Source organism: Barbus barbus (genome assembly GCF_936440315.1).
Source record: "Barbus barbus genome assembly, chromosome: 48".
Classification (NCBI taxonomy): domain Eukaryota; kingdom Metazoa; phylum Chordata; class Actinopteri; order Cypriniformes; family Cyprinidae; genus Barbus; species Barbus barbus.
In genome coordinates, this window is record NC_136726.1 from 16,490,267 (window position 1) to 16,510,965 (window position 20,699).

General features: G+C 36.2%; 1 protein-coding gene across 1 annotated transcript in view; it reads right to left on the reverse strand.

Annotated features, from left to right (window-relative positions):
- Positions 1-279: 279 nt before the first annotated feature.
- The window catches only part of LOC306866353 (cytosolic carboxypeptidase 4-like), a 153,620-nt gene continuing 133,200 nt past the window's right edge, over positions 280-20,699 (reverse strand). Inside the window, exon 23 of the mRNA XM_079411511.1 lies at positions 280-1,231. Coding sequence (XP_079267637.1) covers positions 952-1,231 — 280 coding nt within the window. The 3' untranslated portion in view covers positions 280-951. The remainder of the gene's footprint in view (positions 1,232-20,699) is intronic.

The window sequence follows — 20,699 nt, forward strand, 5'->3', positions numbered from 1 at the left end:
ATACAATTTCATAATATTACTGTATTTTTTATCAAATAAATGCAAGCTTGATAAGCATATTTATGAGGTGTCTTTCAAACACACTAAAATCTTACTGTTCCCAAACTTTTAAATGGTAGTGTATAAATCAAAACTATATATATATATATATATATATATATATATATATATATATATATATATATATATATATTCACATGAAGAGTAGGTTATTTTCAAAAACAGATAACATTTTCAAAAATCATGTTTTGTGTTATCATGTTTTTATAGTGTTTTCTTGTGTTAGTTAGCTGTATTGTCAGTTATTTTTTTTACCTAATCAAAATAACCCAACTGTCGTTTGATTGAGATTAATTGGAATGCACAATGAAAAAACATGATTTTTGAAAATTGTTAAAAACAGAGTTATCGGTCTTTACAAATTAACTTTTCAAATATATACTCATATGTATGTATCACTTACAGTAGTTCATATGTACGAACTAATAACATAAAAACACATGATTACTGATTTTCACAATCTAAGAAATCTAATAAATATATTATTAAAGGTAAACTTTATATGCAGTGCAATCTTACAATATCAAGTGTTTACTTACGAGTTTCATTGGTAGACCAGTTATATAGCAGAGTCCTTTTGTCGGGAATCTACCGGCATCTTTATAGTAAGAGCGATTCGTAAACAAACCCACAATGCCTCACCGCACAGAACAAAGCATGATGAGCTCATCACGCCATTAGGATTATGCAACAATCAATTACTCTTCAAGTGCATTTTTATGCAGGAAATACATATTTATATAGTTTATATCAGGGAGTGCAGGTGGGGCTAATAAATGCTCTGCAGGTGTGCATGTTTTGTTTCATGGACTACATACTAAATATTTCATTATCACCTTTATGATAAGCTAATATGAAATATAAATAACAGAATACACAAACAAAAGAGGCCTAATATAAGTAGCCATTACTGATGTCAATGCCGTTACACTGTCCACCCTTGATTGTCAGAGTCTCCAGGGCATCCTGTTTGAAGTAGTGAGGAACGAGGTTGGACTTCCTGTCATTACACCGCCTCCCGTTCCTACAGATATCTGCATCTTCTTCATCCTCTTCCTCACTGGAAGTGTTACCGTTCACCTCCATGTCCAGTTCGTTGGCACCAAACGGGTCGCTGCAGGATGAGTATTCAATCTCCTCCACGCAGGGCGGCTCATCGTCTTCGAAACAACTGCGGAAACAAACACAATGCCGTTATCATTAAACAAACTGAAACAAACAGCTAAAAACATTTAGTTAATTTTAAGTTATTATTACTATGAATATTACAACTGAAAATATAAATATTAAATAATTTTATATATTTAAATAATAAAATAAAATACATATTAGATGAAAAACTATTTAAAATTAAAAACTGAAATGAAACATACAAAAACAGAAATCAAAATTTTAGACATTAAAAACAAAACACAAAAGTATGCAAAATTACAAAAATAACAACAGTTAAAATGAAAACAAAAGTATAAAAAATAAACAAAAACTAAAATAACAAAAACTAAAAAACAAAAGCACAGCAAAAGTTTTCAAAGTAAACTAATTTAAACTATAAATATAAAAAGCTAAAAAATTTAAAGTAAATAAAATGACTAAACAAGCTAAAATTAAAACTAAAAAATATAACCAAAATATATATATAAATGACAAAAATTTTATAAAATTATTAAAATTACCAAAAAATTTAATAAAGTGAAAATTAAAACTATAAAATTAAAATCTAAATAAAAAACTTAATAGAAATTACAAAAACATAAAATTACTAAAAATAAAATGAAAACAAATTCAAGTTCATTCAAAATATTAATCAAAACAACTGTATATAAACAGTAATACAATACTGCAGCAATGCATTTGGGGGACATAAAATATCAATGAAGTGCTCTGTAAGTCATCACTTCATCACTGTGGAGTGAAATTAATTTGAACAGAAACGCATCGCTCTGTCTCCGCTGCAGGACACGGTGACCTTGAGTTTGCTGAGTGTTTTGATTGACAGTAAACATAAAGCCCAGTCACACTAATCAGATCAAAACCACAGGAATCCATGGAGAACGTGGATGTGACGAGCAATCCGATTCGCTTGTCCTCGCCACCAGTGTGTGTGTGTGCACGTGTGAGTCTGTTTATCATTTTCTCTGCCCTGGGTGGAAATTAAAGGAAAAAATAACATCTGCTGTGCCACAATGTGAAGAACAACATTGCATTTTTCCCTCTTCATTATATAGGAAAGATGAGATGACACTCTGGGTGAAAGACAGAGCGTGTGGGAGCGGTCTCATAAGACGCAGGAGACACGTCCCTTTCACAAACAAATCACGTCCTCTTGAATCGCAAAATGAACCAATTTGTTATGCGGTTGTCAGCGCGGCAACAGGTGCGAGTTACTCGTCTATTCTTCTGGCTGTTACTGGGTGTCCAAATTCAGCGCAGGACACATAACAGGCAGGGATATTAGTGTCTGTTTTGTGCTCGGAACACCTGTCGTTTGTAAGAGGAGATGATTTGCATATATAGAACTCGTGACTGAGGTTAATGTGGCCTTCTGAGTATTGAACAGCTCGTTTAAAAGAACATTAAACATATTTATGGAGTTAATGAATGTTTTGAAAACCTTGTTGAAATATCAAGGAAGAGATGAGAAATCAGTATTTCCTCAAAACAAAACAAACAACAAAAAAACACAACAAAAACTAAACAAAACAAAAAGAGAATACAAATAGTCTGAAAATAAAATAAAAGAAAAAATAAGAAAATAAACGATCAGAACAAATAATAGGAATAATAATCAGGAATAAAAAATAAATGGAAATATTAAAAAAATAAAATAAAACAAAATAAAGAAGACAGAATAAATAATCACAAATAAAAACTGATTATATATATATATATATATATATATATCAGTTTTTATTTGTGATTATTTATTTTATATAAAAAAACTGAGAAAAGAAAAGATCTGTTTAAGTATTCTTGCCAAGCACAGGTTTAGGTATAAATAAGTTTTTTTTTTCCAAATTTGAAAAAAAAAACACAAACAAATAAACAACAACAACAACAGCAAAAAACAATGATCCTTTCCTTGAACAGGACTGGGAAAACATCTCTTTAGGTCACATGTGATGTTACTTTATGTTTATGATGTTACTTGTATTATATAATACAAGACTAAAAGACAACATAAAAAGCCATGACGACCTTTCTTTGAAGAATATAATTATGTTTTTTTTTAATATATAATCATTAGTTTCATTTAAAATATATACTGCAGCAGTGAAACACAGATGTGTGCACTGAGCCTGACATTCATTTCATACTTGGCAGAAAAACACAAAATCAGAGCCAAACTTTAAATATGTTTGGACAAAAAGATACAATAATTAAATAAAATAAGTATAAAAATTATATACAAATGACTTCATTCTATAATGATTATAGTCTAGTTATTAATATTTACTAGTAATGTGTGATGTTAAAAAGATATTTGGAAGCAATTTTTCAGTAAGCAGTGTCATGTAAGCTCTGGAGACTCATGCATTATGTCACTGCAGAAAGGACAAAATCATTATCGACTTCCGTAGAGTTACTGCAGAGACGTGTGTCAATAACGTTTTAATATCACAATAGAATGAACTCGTAATGATCGGTTTTGAGGAAACAGGGCACCTTCATCTGTGTAAACAACACCACCACGACCTACTGTATACTGCTTGTAGCTGCTCAACAGTGATGCGGGTTCCTGACTTGATGAGCTTGATTCTCTGAAAGCAAAGACTCTGTGTACTTGCGCAGGTCTGCTTTCATTTACTTTAAGTGGCCGCTGAGAGCGAGAGCTGCTCATTTCTGTGCCACTTGGCCAGAGGGAGTCCATGCATCTTTGTGCCAGTCAGCAGGTTGGCTTTTCAGCACTTAATCATAAAAACACAACATTGTACATCTCAAAATATCAAAAGATGACAGACCAGGCAGAATGTGCGATATAGGAGAGACTGGGGCAAGTTGTCACACTTTTTACTCCATGTTTGTTATAGGGAAGATGAATTCAGTTTTTATAAAGGCATAACCTGAAAGGATAGTTTTTTTAATTCTGTCATCATTTACAGTACATCATTTACACACTCATAGATATTTTGAAGAATGTTGGAAACCAGCCAAACAGTTGAAGGTAGCCATTGATTTCCATAGTGTGTTTTCCATTGTATGGAAGTCAATGGCTACCGTCAATAGATTGGTTACTAACATTCTTCAAAATATCTTATTTTGTGTTCAACAGAAGAAAGAAAGTCATACAGGCTTGGAACAACTTGAGGATAAGGAAATTATGACAGAATTGTCATCTCTTTAATGTGCCCATTATAAAATGGACTGTTGTTTCCTTGGAAAAACAGATGCAGTTCATTTAACACCAGTGCTAGTATTATGTATAATTCTAATTATATTTTGAATTAGCTTTTATTTATTTATCCTTTTTTTTTTTTCATTTTTAATTTTAATTTCAGCTTTGGTTTTAGTAAAAAAATAAATAAAAAAAATAAATTTAAGTTGGAATTTTTCATCTATTTCAACTATAATATTTCTGGTTATTTTGTTTAAACTTTATTACATTTCAAGAAAAACAAATTTTAGTTGACATTTAAAACACTTCCATGACAACATGCCCCAATAGCAGGCACTATGGGGTAAATTGTCCCAAGGGAATCTGCCATTGAAGTCGACATGAACTGGCATTAACAACCAATTTTTATTATATAATGTGACATTTCTCAATAAAGCTTTTTTATTATTATTATTTTTTTTATTTTATTTATTTATTTTTGGATAAAGAAAGTGCTGGATGGCAAAAAGTTGGTGTTGCATACCAGAATTGAGTTAAAACAGAAAACTATCCATTAGGTTTATATAATGTCAAAAGGAAAATGAAAGTTGGAAAAATAAGTTACTGCATTATGATTTACGATTACTAACATTATATTTTGCGCATAATTATTTGTGATATGTGACAACTACCCTGCTCTCCTAGACAGAGAAAGAGTGAAATGGAAAAAGAAAGAATGAAATCTATAATTCAATTCCCTAAAGTCAATAGTGTCTTAGGGGAAGCTGAGTGTCCTGCGTGGCTAATTTGCTGCAGGTTTCCAGAACACAATCACCTGCCATTTCAATTACTCCGAGATCACTTGTAATTCACTGTACGGATAGAAGACAATCAATGACTATCAGGAGGATTATGCTGCTGTGGCTGGAGCCTTAACACAGGCACTCAGGGGGATAGATAAACAGACAGTCGCAGGGTTTGCGGTTGACCACCCCGCATAGTTGTGAAAGGAAATCCTATTAGTTATAGCACTTGCTTTTATAAATGCTTCCAGTGTCTACAAGCAGAGGCTAACTGAAGCGTGCTGAACAGTCAGACATAGATGCGTTGATTCCACCATCAGAGGAAAAAGCAGAGGAGGAGACCAAACAAGGGTTTTCTTGATCAGTAGAAATTAGTGCTGTCAAACGATTAATTAATTAATAAAAGTTTTTGTTTACATAATATGTGTGTGTAGTGTGTATATTTATTATGTATATATAAACACACACATGCATGTATACATTTAAGAAAAATGTTACGTTTATATACTAAATATATTATTTATATATGATATACTGAGATTAACAAATCGGGGATTAGAATTCTAACCTGTGATTAAAACCTCCATCTACGATTCATTTTCTCCACCATTATGGATTCGTCATGTAATTAATCAGCAACAATGTTAATATTCCTCATCCTCTGTCTCTGACATAAGTTGCTTTTGTCGATAAAGGAAATAAACTTGTAAAAGGTCCGCCATCTTTATAAAACGCTATACGTGACAGATTCAGATCCCGGACTCGATAGCAGACCCTCACAATCTGCGGGCTCAGTGCGCTTTAATTTTAATTTTAATTTATAATAAACACCTCTCTGAGACCTGACGACACACCCACTGTTTCTGTCTTTGTTCAGTCAGCCACATACTGTAACTGTAAGTGCACTTTATTGTATTTAAACCTCCTCACCTGTAAATTTAAAGTTAATCCTTAGTTGAGATTTAAATCTGAGTTTAAAGTTATGGAGCAACAAGATTAAAGTTAATCTATTTTAAATATAAAATAAATCCAGGATCAAACTGATGGTTTAAATGTAAACCTGCTTATTTTTAAACACGGTTTAAAGTTAGGAGCAACAGAATTATTAGATAAACCTTGATTTAATCTAGATTTAAGATTAATCCTTGTTGGTGCAACCCACCCAATATCAGGTAAACAAAAACTTTTATTTTGGATGCGATTAATCTTTTGACAACACTAGTAGAAATAAAATATTTGATATACTGTTGCCATAATCTAACAATAACAATACAGAGCGTCAAAAATGCCACCCAGAGCAATTATGTAAACTACACTGAAAAAATTAAACATTCAGAAATCACCATAGTTATGATGTCAAAAATAATTGCTTTATACATACAGTATGTTCACCCATATTTATATCAAAACATATTCAATAGTCAGCATTATAGTGTAGCATTAGTATATTTCATAACCAAAAAGAAGAGCCTCTTTAAATACACTATATATAATGTTAAAATAATATGTACTATATACGTACACACACACACACACATATATACATATATATATACATATATATATATATATATATATATATATATATATATATATAAGCATATATATAAAATTCATAATATGATATAATATTATATAATGTAATATATGTAAAAGTCTTAAAGGAGACATATTATGCTCCTTTTTACAATATGTAATATAAGTCTCTGGTGTCCCAGAATGTGTCTGTGAAGTTTCAGGTCAAAATACCCCACAGATCATGTATTATATCATTTTGAAAATGCCTATTTTGAGTGGAAGCAGAACACATTTCTTTAAATCCAAATGAGCCTTTCCAGAATACAGCTGTGCCATTTCAGCTCGTACCCGTTAAAAACATCTGTTTTGGTTCTGATTATCATGTTTATCATGCTGAAATCATGCGTTTTAAACCATATAAGTTTAAACTTCTGATATACGGTTTTCTGAGCGCACACATCCGAAGCACACGGACAGAAAGCTGCTGTCACAGCATGTGAGTAAACTAAGTTCTCATTCACACACAAGTTTACGTTAAAAACACACGAGTTACAAAAACAGTCAGTTATGTCTGTGACAGTAAACGGCTGGGAAATAAATCGCATGATTATTTTAGAACTGTGTGGCAGCAGCATACATTAAATAAATCAATAAATCCACTGCTCTCTTGTCTCCTCTGAGGCTGGGACTAAATAGTGTTCTGGGCTCGTCAGTGCAGCCAAAGGCAGAACAGTTAGCATGTTTTGCTCAAACTTTCACCATGGCATTAGAACTGGTACACCGTTGTCGCTTGCGGGTGGAAACTTACACATTAAGGGGCGGTGATATTATAATGACATCCCTTTGCCACGTCACCAAGGGAGCGAAATCAGACGCACTCGTTTTTTCAGAAGCTTACAGTAAAAGGCTTACTAAAACAAAGTTACTGGGTTAATGTCACATGTCGGTTTTCCTTTCAGTTCTGTTTTGACCTTATTTGGTAGTTCCTGTTCTTATTTAGTTAATTAGTAATCATCATTTAGTCTTGTCACCTGTGTTTGATTAATTATCTAGTTTGCTCCTTTGTTTCCTGTTTCTTTATAAGCATTCAGTTTTGTCCCTATCCTTGTCGGTTCTTAAGTTTACAATGGTTCATGTGTGTTGATGCTAAATAAATATATATTTTGTTATTCATCGTTGTGGGCGCCGATTACTACAACCACCAACCGTGACAGAAGAACCGACCTCTTACAGAAGACGAGAACTGCTCAGGAAGCTGGAGCTTGTGCCCGTTGTTTGCGGGGGTTCACGCCGCCGTTCGCGGCTCGCCCCTGCCCGTGCTGCGTGGGATGTCGGGCTGCCTGTAGCGGAGTACCCTGGCCACCCGTTTTGGGGACAACGGGTCGCCATTCGCCGCACACCCTTACCCACCGCCCCAATGAAATTCGTCCCGCCTGAGACGGCGATGAATGTTCCGCCCGCGGCGAGGAGGATTCCGCCGCAAAGGGCGATGAACGTTGCGCCGTCCGCGACGAAGAGGATCCCGCCATACACGGCGATGAATGTTCCGCCTGCGGCGAGGAGGATTCCGCCGCAAGGGGCGATGAACGTTGCGCCGTCCGCGCTGAAGAGGATCCCGCCGCCTATCACGGTTCACCCCGAACCACCGAGGAGGGAAAAACAGGTGCCGGTAGGGATTCTGATAGAGTTTGAGGGCATGTCAGTCCCTCCAGTGCCTGCTCCTCGCCAGTGCCCTCCAGTGCCTGCTCCTCGTCAGTGCCATCCAGTGCCTGCTCCTCGCCAGTGCCATCTAGTGCCTGCTCCTCGTCTGTGCCCTCCTATCCCTGCACCTCGCAAGAGGGTCCCGTCCAGCCCACCTGAGTTCCCGCTGGTCCCGTCCAGCCCACCTGAGTTCCCGCTGGTCCCGTCCAGCCCACCTGAGTTCCCGCTGGTCCCGTCCAGCCCACCTGAGTTCCAGCTGGTCCCGTCCAGCCCACCTGAGTTCCCGCTGGTCCCGTCCAGCTCCGCGCCTCCCGTGCGCCCTCTAATGTCCGCGCTGCAAGAGCGCCCTCTAATGTCCGCGCTGCAAGAGCGCCCTCTAATGTCCGCGCTGCAAGAGCGCCCCCAAGTGCCCGTACTGCCAGAGCGCCCTCCTGCGTCTCCGCTGGTCCCGTCCAGCTCTCCTTCGTCTCCGCTGGTCTTATCCAGCTTCGCGCCTCCCGTGCGCCCTCAAGTGTCCGCGCTGCAAGAGCGCCCTCAAGTGTCTGCGCCGTAAGAGCGCCCTCACGAGTCCGCGCTGCAAGAGCGCCCTCCTGCGTCTCCGCTGGTCCCGTCCAGCTCTCCTTCGTCTCCGCTGGTTCTATCCAGCTCCGCGCCTCCCGCGCGCCCTCAAGTGTCTGCGCTGCAAGAGCGCCCTCAAGTGTCTGCGCTGCAAGAGCGCCCTCAAGTGTCTGCGCTGCAAGAGCGCCCTCCTGCATCTACGCTGGTCCCGTCCAGCTCTCCTTCGTCTCCGCTGGTTCCGTCCAGCTCCGCGCCTCCCGTGCGCCCTCAAGTGCCCGCTCCTCCAGAGCGCCCTCAAGTGCCCGCTCCTCCAGAGCGCCCTCAAGTGTCCGCTCCTCCAGAGCGCCCCCAAGAGCCCTCTCCTCCAATATGGCCGCCTGAGGGGAACTTTCCCAAAGAAATTTTGGGGGGGGGCCATATAGCCTCAGTTTGTGTGGCCAGGCCAAAGGCCAAGGCCACAAAGGACCCAGATCCATCATGGCCTCCCGAGGACCCTGATCCGCCATGGTCGCCCGAGGACCCTGATCCGCCATGGCCGCCCGAGGATCCAGATCCACCATGGTCTCCTGAATCTCCAGTCCCGCCATGGCCTCCCGAATCTCCAGTCCTGCCATGGCCTCCCAAGGCCCCTGATCCGCCCTGGAGGCTTCCCTGTTCTCCTCCCTGTCCGGATCCTATGCCAGCCTCCAGGACGCCCGCCCCCGGGAGGGGGGCGATATCTGTCACATGTCGGTTTTCCTTTCAGTTCTGTTTTGACCTTATTTGGTAGTTCCTGTTCTTATTTAGTTAATTAGTAATCATCATTTAGTCTTGTCACCTGTGTTTGATTAATTATCTAGTTTGCTCCTTTGTTTCCTGTTTCTTTATAAGCATTCAGTTTTGTCCCTATCCTTGTCGGTTCTTAAGTTTACAATGGTTCATGTGTGTTGATGCTAAATAAATATATATTTTGTTATTCATCGTTGTGGGCGCCGATTACTACAACCACCAACCGTGACAGTTAATCTTTTTCACGTTTCCTTGGTTGGTAGATGCCTTGGGGACCCGATTATAGCACTTAAAACCTGGAAAAGTCAGATTTTCATGATGTCACCTTTAAGTCTTAAATTAAAATGGTAATTAAAGTTAAAAAGTGCACGAAACTTTAACATTAGAAATTATAAAGTTTTTTATAATTATAAAACATTATAAAAAAATAAAGTCTACAATATGTTATATGATATACGGTGACCAATACAGTGTGAAGCACTTTAACAGCTATATTGAACCATTTAAGGTGTGATGTAACATCCAACCAACTATTGGACCACTAACCTTTGACCCCTACCCATAATTCTTTATGACCATCCGTTTATATGTCACCATGTTTAATATATATGATGCCATAAATTCAACATGGCTGACAGAAGTGTTGATGAGCCAAATACGTCTGCAACAGTTTAATCTTCTATTGCAAAAAAACAGCAGCATAGCTCTCACAAAATACAACACTATCAACAACAAAAATAGGATTAATAGTTTAAAATTCCTTTCTTGGGAAATAAAAAGCTCACGATATAAAACGGTTTCCCATCGTTTGACTTGTCAAGTGTTGGTTTGATGTATGTTTGAGTTTGTTTACCCAGCAGAAATAACATCTGTCTTATGTTTCGCTACAGGTTTGATGCTTCAGAGACTTAAATATCTGAAATTGAACTCATAATGCTGGGAGAAGCAGTCTCTGTTGGCTCGGTTAAATTGGTATGCGTGCTTCTGAAACACTAGCGCGTTCTCCATTTGTCATCTCGCCAGCACCAGCAGAAAGAGTTTGAATTCCACTTTGGGTAGTTGCTAAGTAAATATATCATTCATTCAAGTATTATGCAAATATTTACAAGGCTTGTGCCACATCTCAATGAATATGAGAACAGACGTGTGGCAAAGACTTTTTTCCCTTTTGTACACAAAACAAAGCGATACAGAAACTGACCCTGCAATCTACATACACATTTTCAATGCAGACATTCGATTGCATTATTATTGCTGAGAGGAAAATTTCCAAACAAGCAAAGATTTTCTAACAATTTGTTTGTGCTGTGTGCTATACTCTGCAAAAAGCAGTGCTATGCTTATTATCATTACCTTGACTAACCTCACAGAGTTAGTCACGTGTGCCTTAGCATTTATGCTGTTTTCAGCATGTTTTGTTTACTATTCAAAGCCAGAGGCAGATCTTGCCATGGGTGATCAATAGACCACAAACTGTTACGTAGACATCATTAGGAAAGCATATTTACTTTTTCCTTCAACAGGGTTGAAAAAAATAAAAAATTAGGGACAAATATTTTTTTTGTCTAAATAAAAATAAACAAATACAAAAATGTAATACAAATTAAAACAAATTAAAATAAAAAAAAAAAATTATTATTATCAATGTTGAAAGCAGTTGTGCTGCTTAATATTTTTGTGGAAACCATGATATACTTTTTTTCAGGATTCTTTTATGAAGTTCATAAGAACAGCATTTAAAAATAATATTTAACAAAGTCATTTTATATTTGATTTATATATATATTTTTTTATTTATTTTACATTTTATATTTTTTATTTATTAATTAACAAGTTTTGTGAACATGCAAGAGTGACATTTTCAGCCAGGTTTTAGATTCCTTGTCAGTCCTAAAATGAGGCTTTTGCAATTCAACCACAAATATTTTATTTACATAAATCATTTGCTCATTTAGTCTCCCATGGCTTGTCTATTGTGTTTGTACAATAGCAGTAAAACCTTTTGTCAGTTTTGTAATTATAGATGCAGTCTGAGTCGGATTATCAATGTCATCCAATCGACAAATTCCAATGCAATCAGGATCAACAATCAAACACAATGGAAGTGTGAGAGACAAGGGCCAATCTCCTCCCTCCATCACCTCCTGACCAAAAACAATCCACGGGTCATTAGAATTCTCCCCTCGCGGCTTTGATAAAGGGTCTTAGCAGCTTGAATTTTAAAAGCCTAATTTATCAGTGACAAAAAAAACACTTTGTTTAGAGCTGGAAATATGTTTTCCACATTTCTGCTCTATTCAAATCAATAAGAAAAACACTGAAACAAACCGGCCAGCTCATTCATACATGAAGCTCAAGATGCATTCAAATCACTATATTCATGCACAGAGCTTTGTGCAATCAAGTTAATTTGACCAATTTGGCTTTCAGCAAGTTCAGCTTGTGTACTCCAACCAAACTTTGATGCCACCATCAAAAGTTTCTTAACACTACCTGTGCTTTCACAAGGAAATTCTATTATAAAATACAGCTACAATAATACAAAGATTTGTTTAGAAAATGAATACAAGTTAGTAGTTACTGTAGAAGCCTTAATATATAAATGTAAATCCTATTATACTGGATATATGAATGTAAATACAAATACACATATTACATATGTAAATATTGTTGTCAACAACTCAATTTTTTTTTCTTAAATTGCTGAACTTTATCATAATAATCATGTGCGTTAAGTTGTGATAAAGACAGATACATTTTCGGTCACTAAATTAAACTTCAAAGTCATCTTTCTACTATAATGCAGTTATAAGGAGCCTAAGGCGGCTGGAAGATGCTTCATGTTAATGATATTACTGATATTTTAGCTATTTGGAATGCAGAACCATGATTTAATTACTCTTAAGAAAGGAGTTAAATATATCTGGAGAGAGGTGTGCTGCACAACCACATGGCATGTAATTGCTTCTCAAATCCCCTGGTGAAGACCTGGTCCAAAAAAAATAAATATATAAAATAAAATAAAATATCATAAACTGCTTACAATGGATTTCAAATCCATGAACTACTTATGAGATGGCAGTAAGTACAGATAAGCCTGGAAATAGCACTTCAATTGTGCTTTTCACTGAAATGTCATGATTTTCACAGATTTACAACACTAAATAACTAATTATTTAAATTTACTATACTTATAAATAATGTACTTTAAAGTGTAATATTGTAATATATTTACTATAATAATACATATATAGGATATATACATCTATATGAATGAGCTGGCCGGTTTGTTTCAGTGCTTTTTCTTATTGATTTGAATAGAGCAGAAATGTGGAAAACATATTTCCAGCTCTAAACAAAGTGTTTTTTTTGTCACTGATGAATTAGGCTTTTAAAATTCAAGCTGCTAAGACCCTTTATCAAAGCCGCGAGGGGAGAATTCTAATGACCCGTGGATTGTTTTTGGTCAGGAGGTGATGGAGGGAGGAGATTGGCCCTTGTCTCTCACACTTCCATTGTGTTTGATTGTTGATTCTGATTGCATTGGAATTTGTCGATTGGATGACATTGATAATCCGACTATGTATTATATAATACATATATAATACATATTTAGGGAAGTCGTGTCCTAATGGTTAGAGAGTCGGACTCGTAATCCAAAGGTTGCGGGTTCGAGTCTCAGGTCTGGCAGGGATTGTAGGTGGGAGGAGTGAATAACCAGCACTCTCTCCACCCTCAATACCACGACTGAGGTGCCCTTGAGCAAGGCACCGAACCCCCAACTGCTCCCCGGGCGCCGCAACATAAATGGCTGCCCACTGCTCCGGGTGTATGTTCTTTGTGTGTGTGTGTTCACTGCTCTGTATGTGCACTTTGGATGGGTTAAATGCAGAGAATGGGTCACCATACTTGGCAGTATGTCACATCACTTCACTTCACTTCACTTCACTTCACTTCACTTCACTTCACTTCACGTCACTTCACTTCATATTAAATTATATTAATATTTTATATACATTTATTTATAAAATTTGTTTAATGTACAGTATTTGTATGAAATATAGGTTAGTTAAATTTAAATTTATTTAAGTCATTTTAAGAGAAATAAGAAAATTCTGTGCTAACAAATTGCAATGAGGTGGTTGTTTTGCAACAAGGTGGACACATTTCTGGTCATAATAGTAGACCTTCTGGTAAAGAAGTGACAGGTACAAGAAAAAAGGGAGAGACCGAGATATTGAGGAAAATGAAGAAAAGGAAAAGGTGCAGTTCAAAAGAGAACCTTTAATTATTTTCCACGGCCCCAGTCTAAAGATTTAGACCTATTTATGTGATTGGCATACAAATAATAATGTTGTCTGTGGTTTCTGAATTTATTCTGGGTGTATAGGATAGCCTAGATGAGTGTGAGATTTCGCGGCCCCTGTAGACACACACACACACACACACATATATATATATATACATATATACATACATATATATATATATATATATATATATATATAGGCAAAAAAAAAACAAAAAAAAAACAATGGCCAACCGTTGCAGAAAGGACAAAAAAGGATCTGTGGTGAAACAGGGTCTGTGGTCAAACAAAATCAACAGGCATTTTAAGAACTAAATGGCAGACATTAACTTCAAGAAAATGTACCATAAATCTTCTACCTTTAACAAAATGTCTGGCTCTTCAAATAGCTCAGAAAAAAAAAATGGAGTCCAAAGTTGCGGAAATAATTTAATTAGCAGATTAGAAGGGGCAAGCTGCGTGCTGCATGTAGGGCGAGGGAGTGAGGGCGTCTGTGTCACGGCAGGGGACAGCGATTCAATCAGCTCTCTCCTGGGAGACGTCCATCGCTGCACAAGGATACGCAGCTCTTGTTTACAGTGTGTGTTCTCACAAACTATTAGAGACACCTCATAAGAGATCTGCCAGCAAATATCTCCTAGAAGGCATTAAAATCAACGCCACTCAGAAGCTGTTTGCAGCCCACTTTTCAAGCTCTTATCTTCTCCTCCCTCCTCTGCCTCTGTGTCTGAACGCATGCAGTTTCATTTTACAACACATCCTGCTATCAAGCCTGTTCATGCGGGGACTGTAACACAGGGAACAGTAGCTCTGAATTTTAAGTACGCTTATAATGATTCTTTTGGAGAGTCTGTACAATTGTGCATAATTAAACGTGAAACTGAATTACAGAACAATATGAAGTTCTGGCAAACTTTCAGAGGTGCAAAACAATTAGCGCACCTTCCCCACGGTCGATCGGTTGAGTGATTTTAGAAATGAATTCTGATGATGTCATTCCTTGGATAAATGAAGGAACTAAAACGTAGATTTAATCACAAACTTAGAATTAGCAAAAATGCAATGAAAAATCAATGCCCTCTGATTCGTATGTAAAATTATGTGAGAAATGTTTGCTGCCTTCATTAAATACATTAAAGCATAACTGTCTTGATAGATATTTTATAAAATGTACCACAATAAAAGTAACATTTAGCATGAATATAATATAATGTTATAAAAAGTATATGATTAAAAACAATGCAATTAATAGCCTCTGAGCAATATAATGCAATAAATGTACTTAATTATATATAAAATGAAAATGTAAGTGATACACACACACACACACACACGTGTGTATGTGTTTGTGTGTGTGTTCTTGTATGTGTAATTACACATTAATATACTGACCAAATTATTGACCAACAAATTATTAGAGTAAGAGTAAGAAATATTCTCAAATAAATAAATAAAATAAAGTGTTGAATCACATACAAAAAACATCCTCGTATACAAAGACTTTGGGTAGTTATACAAAATAAAATAAAATAATTTTATGAACCTATTATTAACAAATAGTTCCATGACACTTCTAAGGTTTGCAGTAAATTTGAGAGGGATACAACAAAAATAAAGGATCAATGTGAACACAAAAAAAAATTGTGGAAACTGGTTGTAATAAGGTAATAATATCTCATATTTAAACTGAAAAACCTGCTCTCCCTCAGACAAATAACAAAAGGATGAAGACTGCCTCGGAAATCTGCGTGATGCATGACTATTTCTCTCTAAAGACTTCTTAAATAGTCTAAATAAATTGGAATGAAGCGAGCTAACTGGCAGGTTCAACCTTCCTCAGTTTCCTGAAGGGCGACCATCATTTCAGAGTGGATTAACAAGTTAATGTAGTTTGTGGTAACTTTTGATGGAATAAGTTTCCCAAGTCGGCTCAATTCTCATTGTTGTAATAGCTGGAGGTGCTGGGTGAATCTGAGGACAATTGCAAATAGATGAAATGGGCCAATTGGCATGTCAATTCGGCTGGAAATATTTAGAATTATAATAATCAATTATTATTTAGCATTATTTGTTGTTGTTCTTGCCCGTTTGTTGGTTTACACTTCTAAAGATCTCCTTTGTGTCTCACAATCCAATATGTTACATGGTTAACTAAGCTTTCAACTTCGCGGCTTTGGTGAAGCGCTCTGATGTGGGGGAAGAAAAGAAATCAGGCTCGGGAAGAATTAGAGAGCGAGCCAGAACATACCGTAGGGACTCATTTCCAAACTGCGTAATGAAAGAAACAAACAAATGTGTCAAGCTGTAATGTAAGATGTCATGAAAGGTGTGGAGATGTTCAAAGCCGTTTTTATGAGAGCTTGTTATCTTCTGAGGGGTCCGGCATCAAAAGCGGCGTTTGTCCGTCTTTAGTTTATTAGGTGTTAAGTGACGTCATCAGAGAGAGTTTCTAAAGAGACTAAAATTGAGGTCAGATACAAAAATTAAACCTTTACATTTCAACGCACGGGTCCATCACGGAACCTATTCAATAAAAGTCTTGCTTTATTATTAGAAAATCAATTCTGTGCACTTTTTAGAGCAAAAAAAAGCTGAAATTTGACACAAAAGATATAATAGACCTGAATATGAAGAAAGCCGGAGTGTTCCTTTGAGCCGTCGGCCTTTATTTGACATCTTCAGCTTTAAATGTATTGACTGCAGACTTAACCTAACTCTAACCTTTAAATACAATAGACTTTTTCATTATTTATTGTTTTTATGAACCCATTTTCCCTTCTTTTAGGTCAGTACTTATCCACCAATAATTATTTTCATGTTATTGGCCATAACTGATTAATAGCTGATATTAAAATCTTTAAGTCGAAGGTAAAATAAAATTCTAAAATTGGTCATTTAGCAATTACAGTATTATATAATATACAGCCAAAAAATAAATAAATCATTGTGAGACATTTTAAGGATATTTAGAGATATATTTATCAATGGTAACAAATTATTGTTATTAAAAAGACACTAAAACTGAGCGCACAATAGATTATGGCAAAGGCATTTAAATGTAGAATCAAATTAATTATAATAATAATAATGAATAAGACATTTAAATGTAGAATTAAACATAAAAAATAATAAATTTAAATAAAATATATAAATATAAAAATTATAAATGAAAAACTGAAATATAAAATTAACATTTATCCATCCATTTACAAAACTATTTGTCCTATGTAGGGTTACAGGGATGGTGCCACTAAAATAAACATAAAAATAAACAAATAAATACTAAACAAATTAATAAATGAAATAACAAATACAAAAATAAACAAATATAAAAATACAGAATAAATAATATATTAAAATAAATCTCAAATAAATATTCAGATAAATAAATGCATGTCTGTCTGTCTGTCTATCTATCTGCTACTAAAATATTACATAATTTGTTTAATGTTGATCAAATACCGTGTTCTTGTTTCATATTAAAAGATTGTTTGTTTGTGACAGTAAAAAAAAAAAAAAAGATGAGCTAAATTCTACATCCATCTAAGAAGAGCTGAGCTGAATCAGACAAGGCTCGTAAGCAGCATTCTGCAGCTGTGCATAATTCAGTTACGCGATACTCTCGGGTACGACCAGTCAAGTTTACTGTTTTCTCTACAGTAATATGAAGACGAGAGGAACAATAGAAACACTGTGAAATCCAGGAGAAGAGAGAGGGGTGGGATAATCTCCTCAGAACACTGAGCGCTCTGTGTGGACAAGATGTAACAATTCAAAACGCACACAAAAGAGATTTAATTGAACTTCGTAGAAATCAATAGCTCAGCTTTGGTCCATTTCATTCCATGGCAAAAATCAAGACTCTAAGTGAATTTTAACTTGAGGATGCTGGGGAATGGAAAATAGAGGGAGAGGGGAGAGAACAAGTGTATGTGGAGAAGAAAGGAGTTGGAGAGACGAAAGGAAAACAGAGAAAGTGGCAGTGCTCCCAGGAAACCCCTTTAGTAGCAAATTGAAAACTTGAAAGGCAGCTGATGCACAATTAATCTCTGTCCACGTCCCACAGCTCGAGATCATATTTAAAAAGCCAGAGTAAAATGGCTGCCTGACTTGGCAACAGCAACTCTGCAATATGATCCTTAAAGGTCACTAACAAGGTCACTTTGTCAGTTATCTCATTATGCTAATATTATAACGTGGTACAAGGCTTAGAAAGCACTACTGTACAGATATACTTCATTCTATTTTACAGTACTATGCAAAATCTAACTGAAAGTAATTACGTCACTATTCTGTTTACATACTGAATTGCAAATAATCATCTTTCTTGCTTTTAATTGCATACTGAATTCTCACATAACTAGCCATCTATAGACTGAACACAAGCCACAGACAGAAAACAAGAAGTGTAAGGGTCATGACAACGACTAAAGGGGAAAGGGAAGTGGTGTGTGGCTAAGTATGGTGACCCATACTCGGAATTTGTGCTCTTCATTTAACCCATCCAAGTGTACACACAGTAGTGAACACACACCCGGAGCAGTGGGCAGCCAATGCTGCGGCGCCCGGGGAGCAGTTGGGGATTCGGTGCAATTCGGTGCCTTGCTCAAGGGTCTCACCTCAGTCGTGGTATTGAGGGAGTTATTCACTCCCCACCTACAATCCCTGCCGGACCTGAGACTCGAACCCACGACCTTCAGGTTACAAGTCCAACTCTCTGCCCCATCTCTAACGTGGCATTTTAATGATCCAAAACCAACTGCTACAATTTAAATTTACATACTCTCAAGCAACGGCTAATGTAGTTCATCTTATCGCAAATTTCGGCAATTAATTCAGCTCCAAACTACCTCATTTACTCCATCTACACCTTGTTTTAGATCATTTCAGCATTACATTTATTTATTTTCAGTGTTGAGGAAAGTTACTTTTAAAAAGTAATGCTTTACAATATTTCCACTACTCCCTAAGAAAAGTAACTAATTGCATCACTTAGTTACTTTTTATGGAAGGTAATGTGTTACATTAGTTTTGCGTTACATTTTCTCATCTGGACTGGGCTTGTTTGTTTGTTCTTAATATAAAAAGTTAAATTTTTGGCAAATGTAGAAGTGAAATGAATAAGCCTCTGATTCCATTTCATACTTTCTATTCATTTTGAGGAATACCGAATCTGTCTTTTTTGCAAGTGAGATGAGTAAATGTTCACATTTAATCTAAAACTAAAGCATAATGTTTACACCGTGCACACAACACCTCTGCATTTACTCCCGATTTCTCTCAATATGATGAAATATAACTGGCATTACTTATTTGAAAAAGTAACTATTTTCTTATAAACTAAAAAGTAATGTGTTACTTTACTAGTTACTTGAAAAAGTAATCTGATTACTAGGGCTGCCCCATAATAGTCGACAAGAAGAGGCTTGGTCGACCAAAATTTTCTTAGTCACTTAGTGCATGGTGAAATCACGCAGTACGTGATGGACAGATCGTTAACGGCTGGTCTATGTGGTAATACATCGGGCAGGACATCCAAACGCTCATCTATCATTCGTCAACCTCAAATATGGCTTTTCATGGCCAACTTTACATGGCCGCTCAATATAATGTCAACCTAGAGAAATGTGCTTTATTCAAGTGTCTGCAGAGTGTGGAAACTGAACTGTAGCGCTCACTGCATGACAGATGGAGTTGCCGGTGCGAAAGTAATGAAAGTAATACATTTTTCGAATCTATAAAGACTCAAATTGTATTTGTGTGCACTCACAATAACAATGAAACATTGCACTTTTGTAAAATAATGAAAGCAAACAGGATGCGATTTCTGCTGTCTCGGTCTCTGTGAACATGAGCGCGTCACTTCGAAACTCTATGTATACTTGCCATTACAGACATGAAAAATATATCTATAGCGAGTGAAATGCCTACTTCTAAATGAAACTATTGAAATAGAAAACAAATATTCTCAGATTATGTAATCCGTATGAAACGTGCATAAATGCGCAGCACTACTGCGGAGATGACGAGTCAGTGTCGCCAACTTCTTCTCTTAAGTCGAAAACAAAGAAAGCCCTAGTTTATCAATAAAGTATTTATACGTTAATGCAGTCTACTTGCTGTTTTTCCCTGACACATTCATAATTATTATAATATCCGCTGGTGCGCTGTGGTAAACTTGAGCGCTCCCAAAGATTTACACTGATGCTCTATTTACATGCATTTTAATGCAGCCATTGTTTAAAATAATACAATTAAACTTGAAACATAATAAACTTTACTTATTAAAAAAATTTAACTTAATATTAATATAAAATGTTAACAAAATCATAAAATATGAAAGAAATATATAAAATAATCACAAGTGCCACTGAGATGAATGGCAATACTAAAGGATTGCTTTCTCTGGTTATAGACTTCCTTTGGTTTTTATCAAACATCTGGCTCAAATAATAATAAAAAGTGAACCATAACTAAAGAACCTTCACCAACCTCCAACTTTCCAAATGATAATTTCAACAAAAACTTTAATGCTATTCCTTTGCTGCTGTGGGCTTATTCCTTCAGGAAATGTACATGTAGCTCTTATTTTCATTCTGCTCCACTGAAGCAGAATCGTTATCATAATATAGTTACAGACAATTATAGTTATCGAATATAAACCCCACAA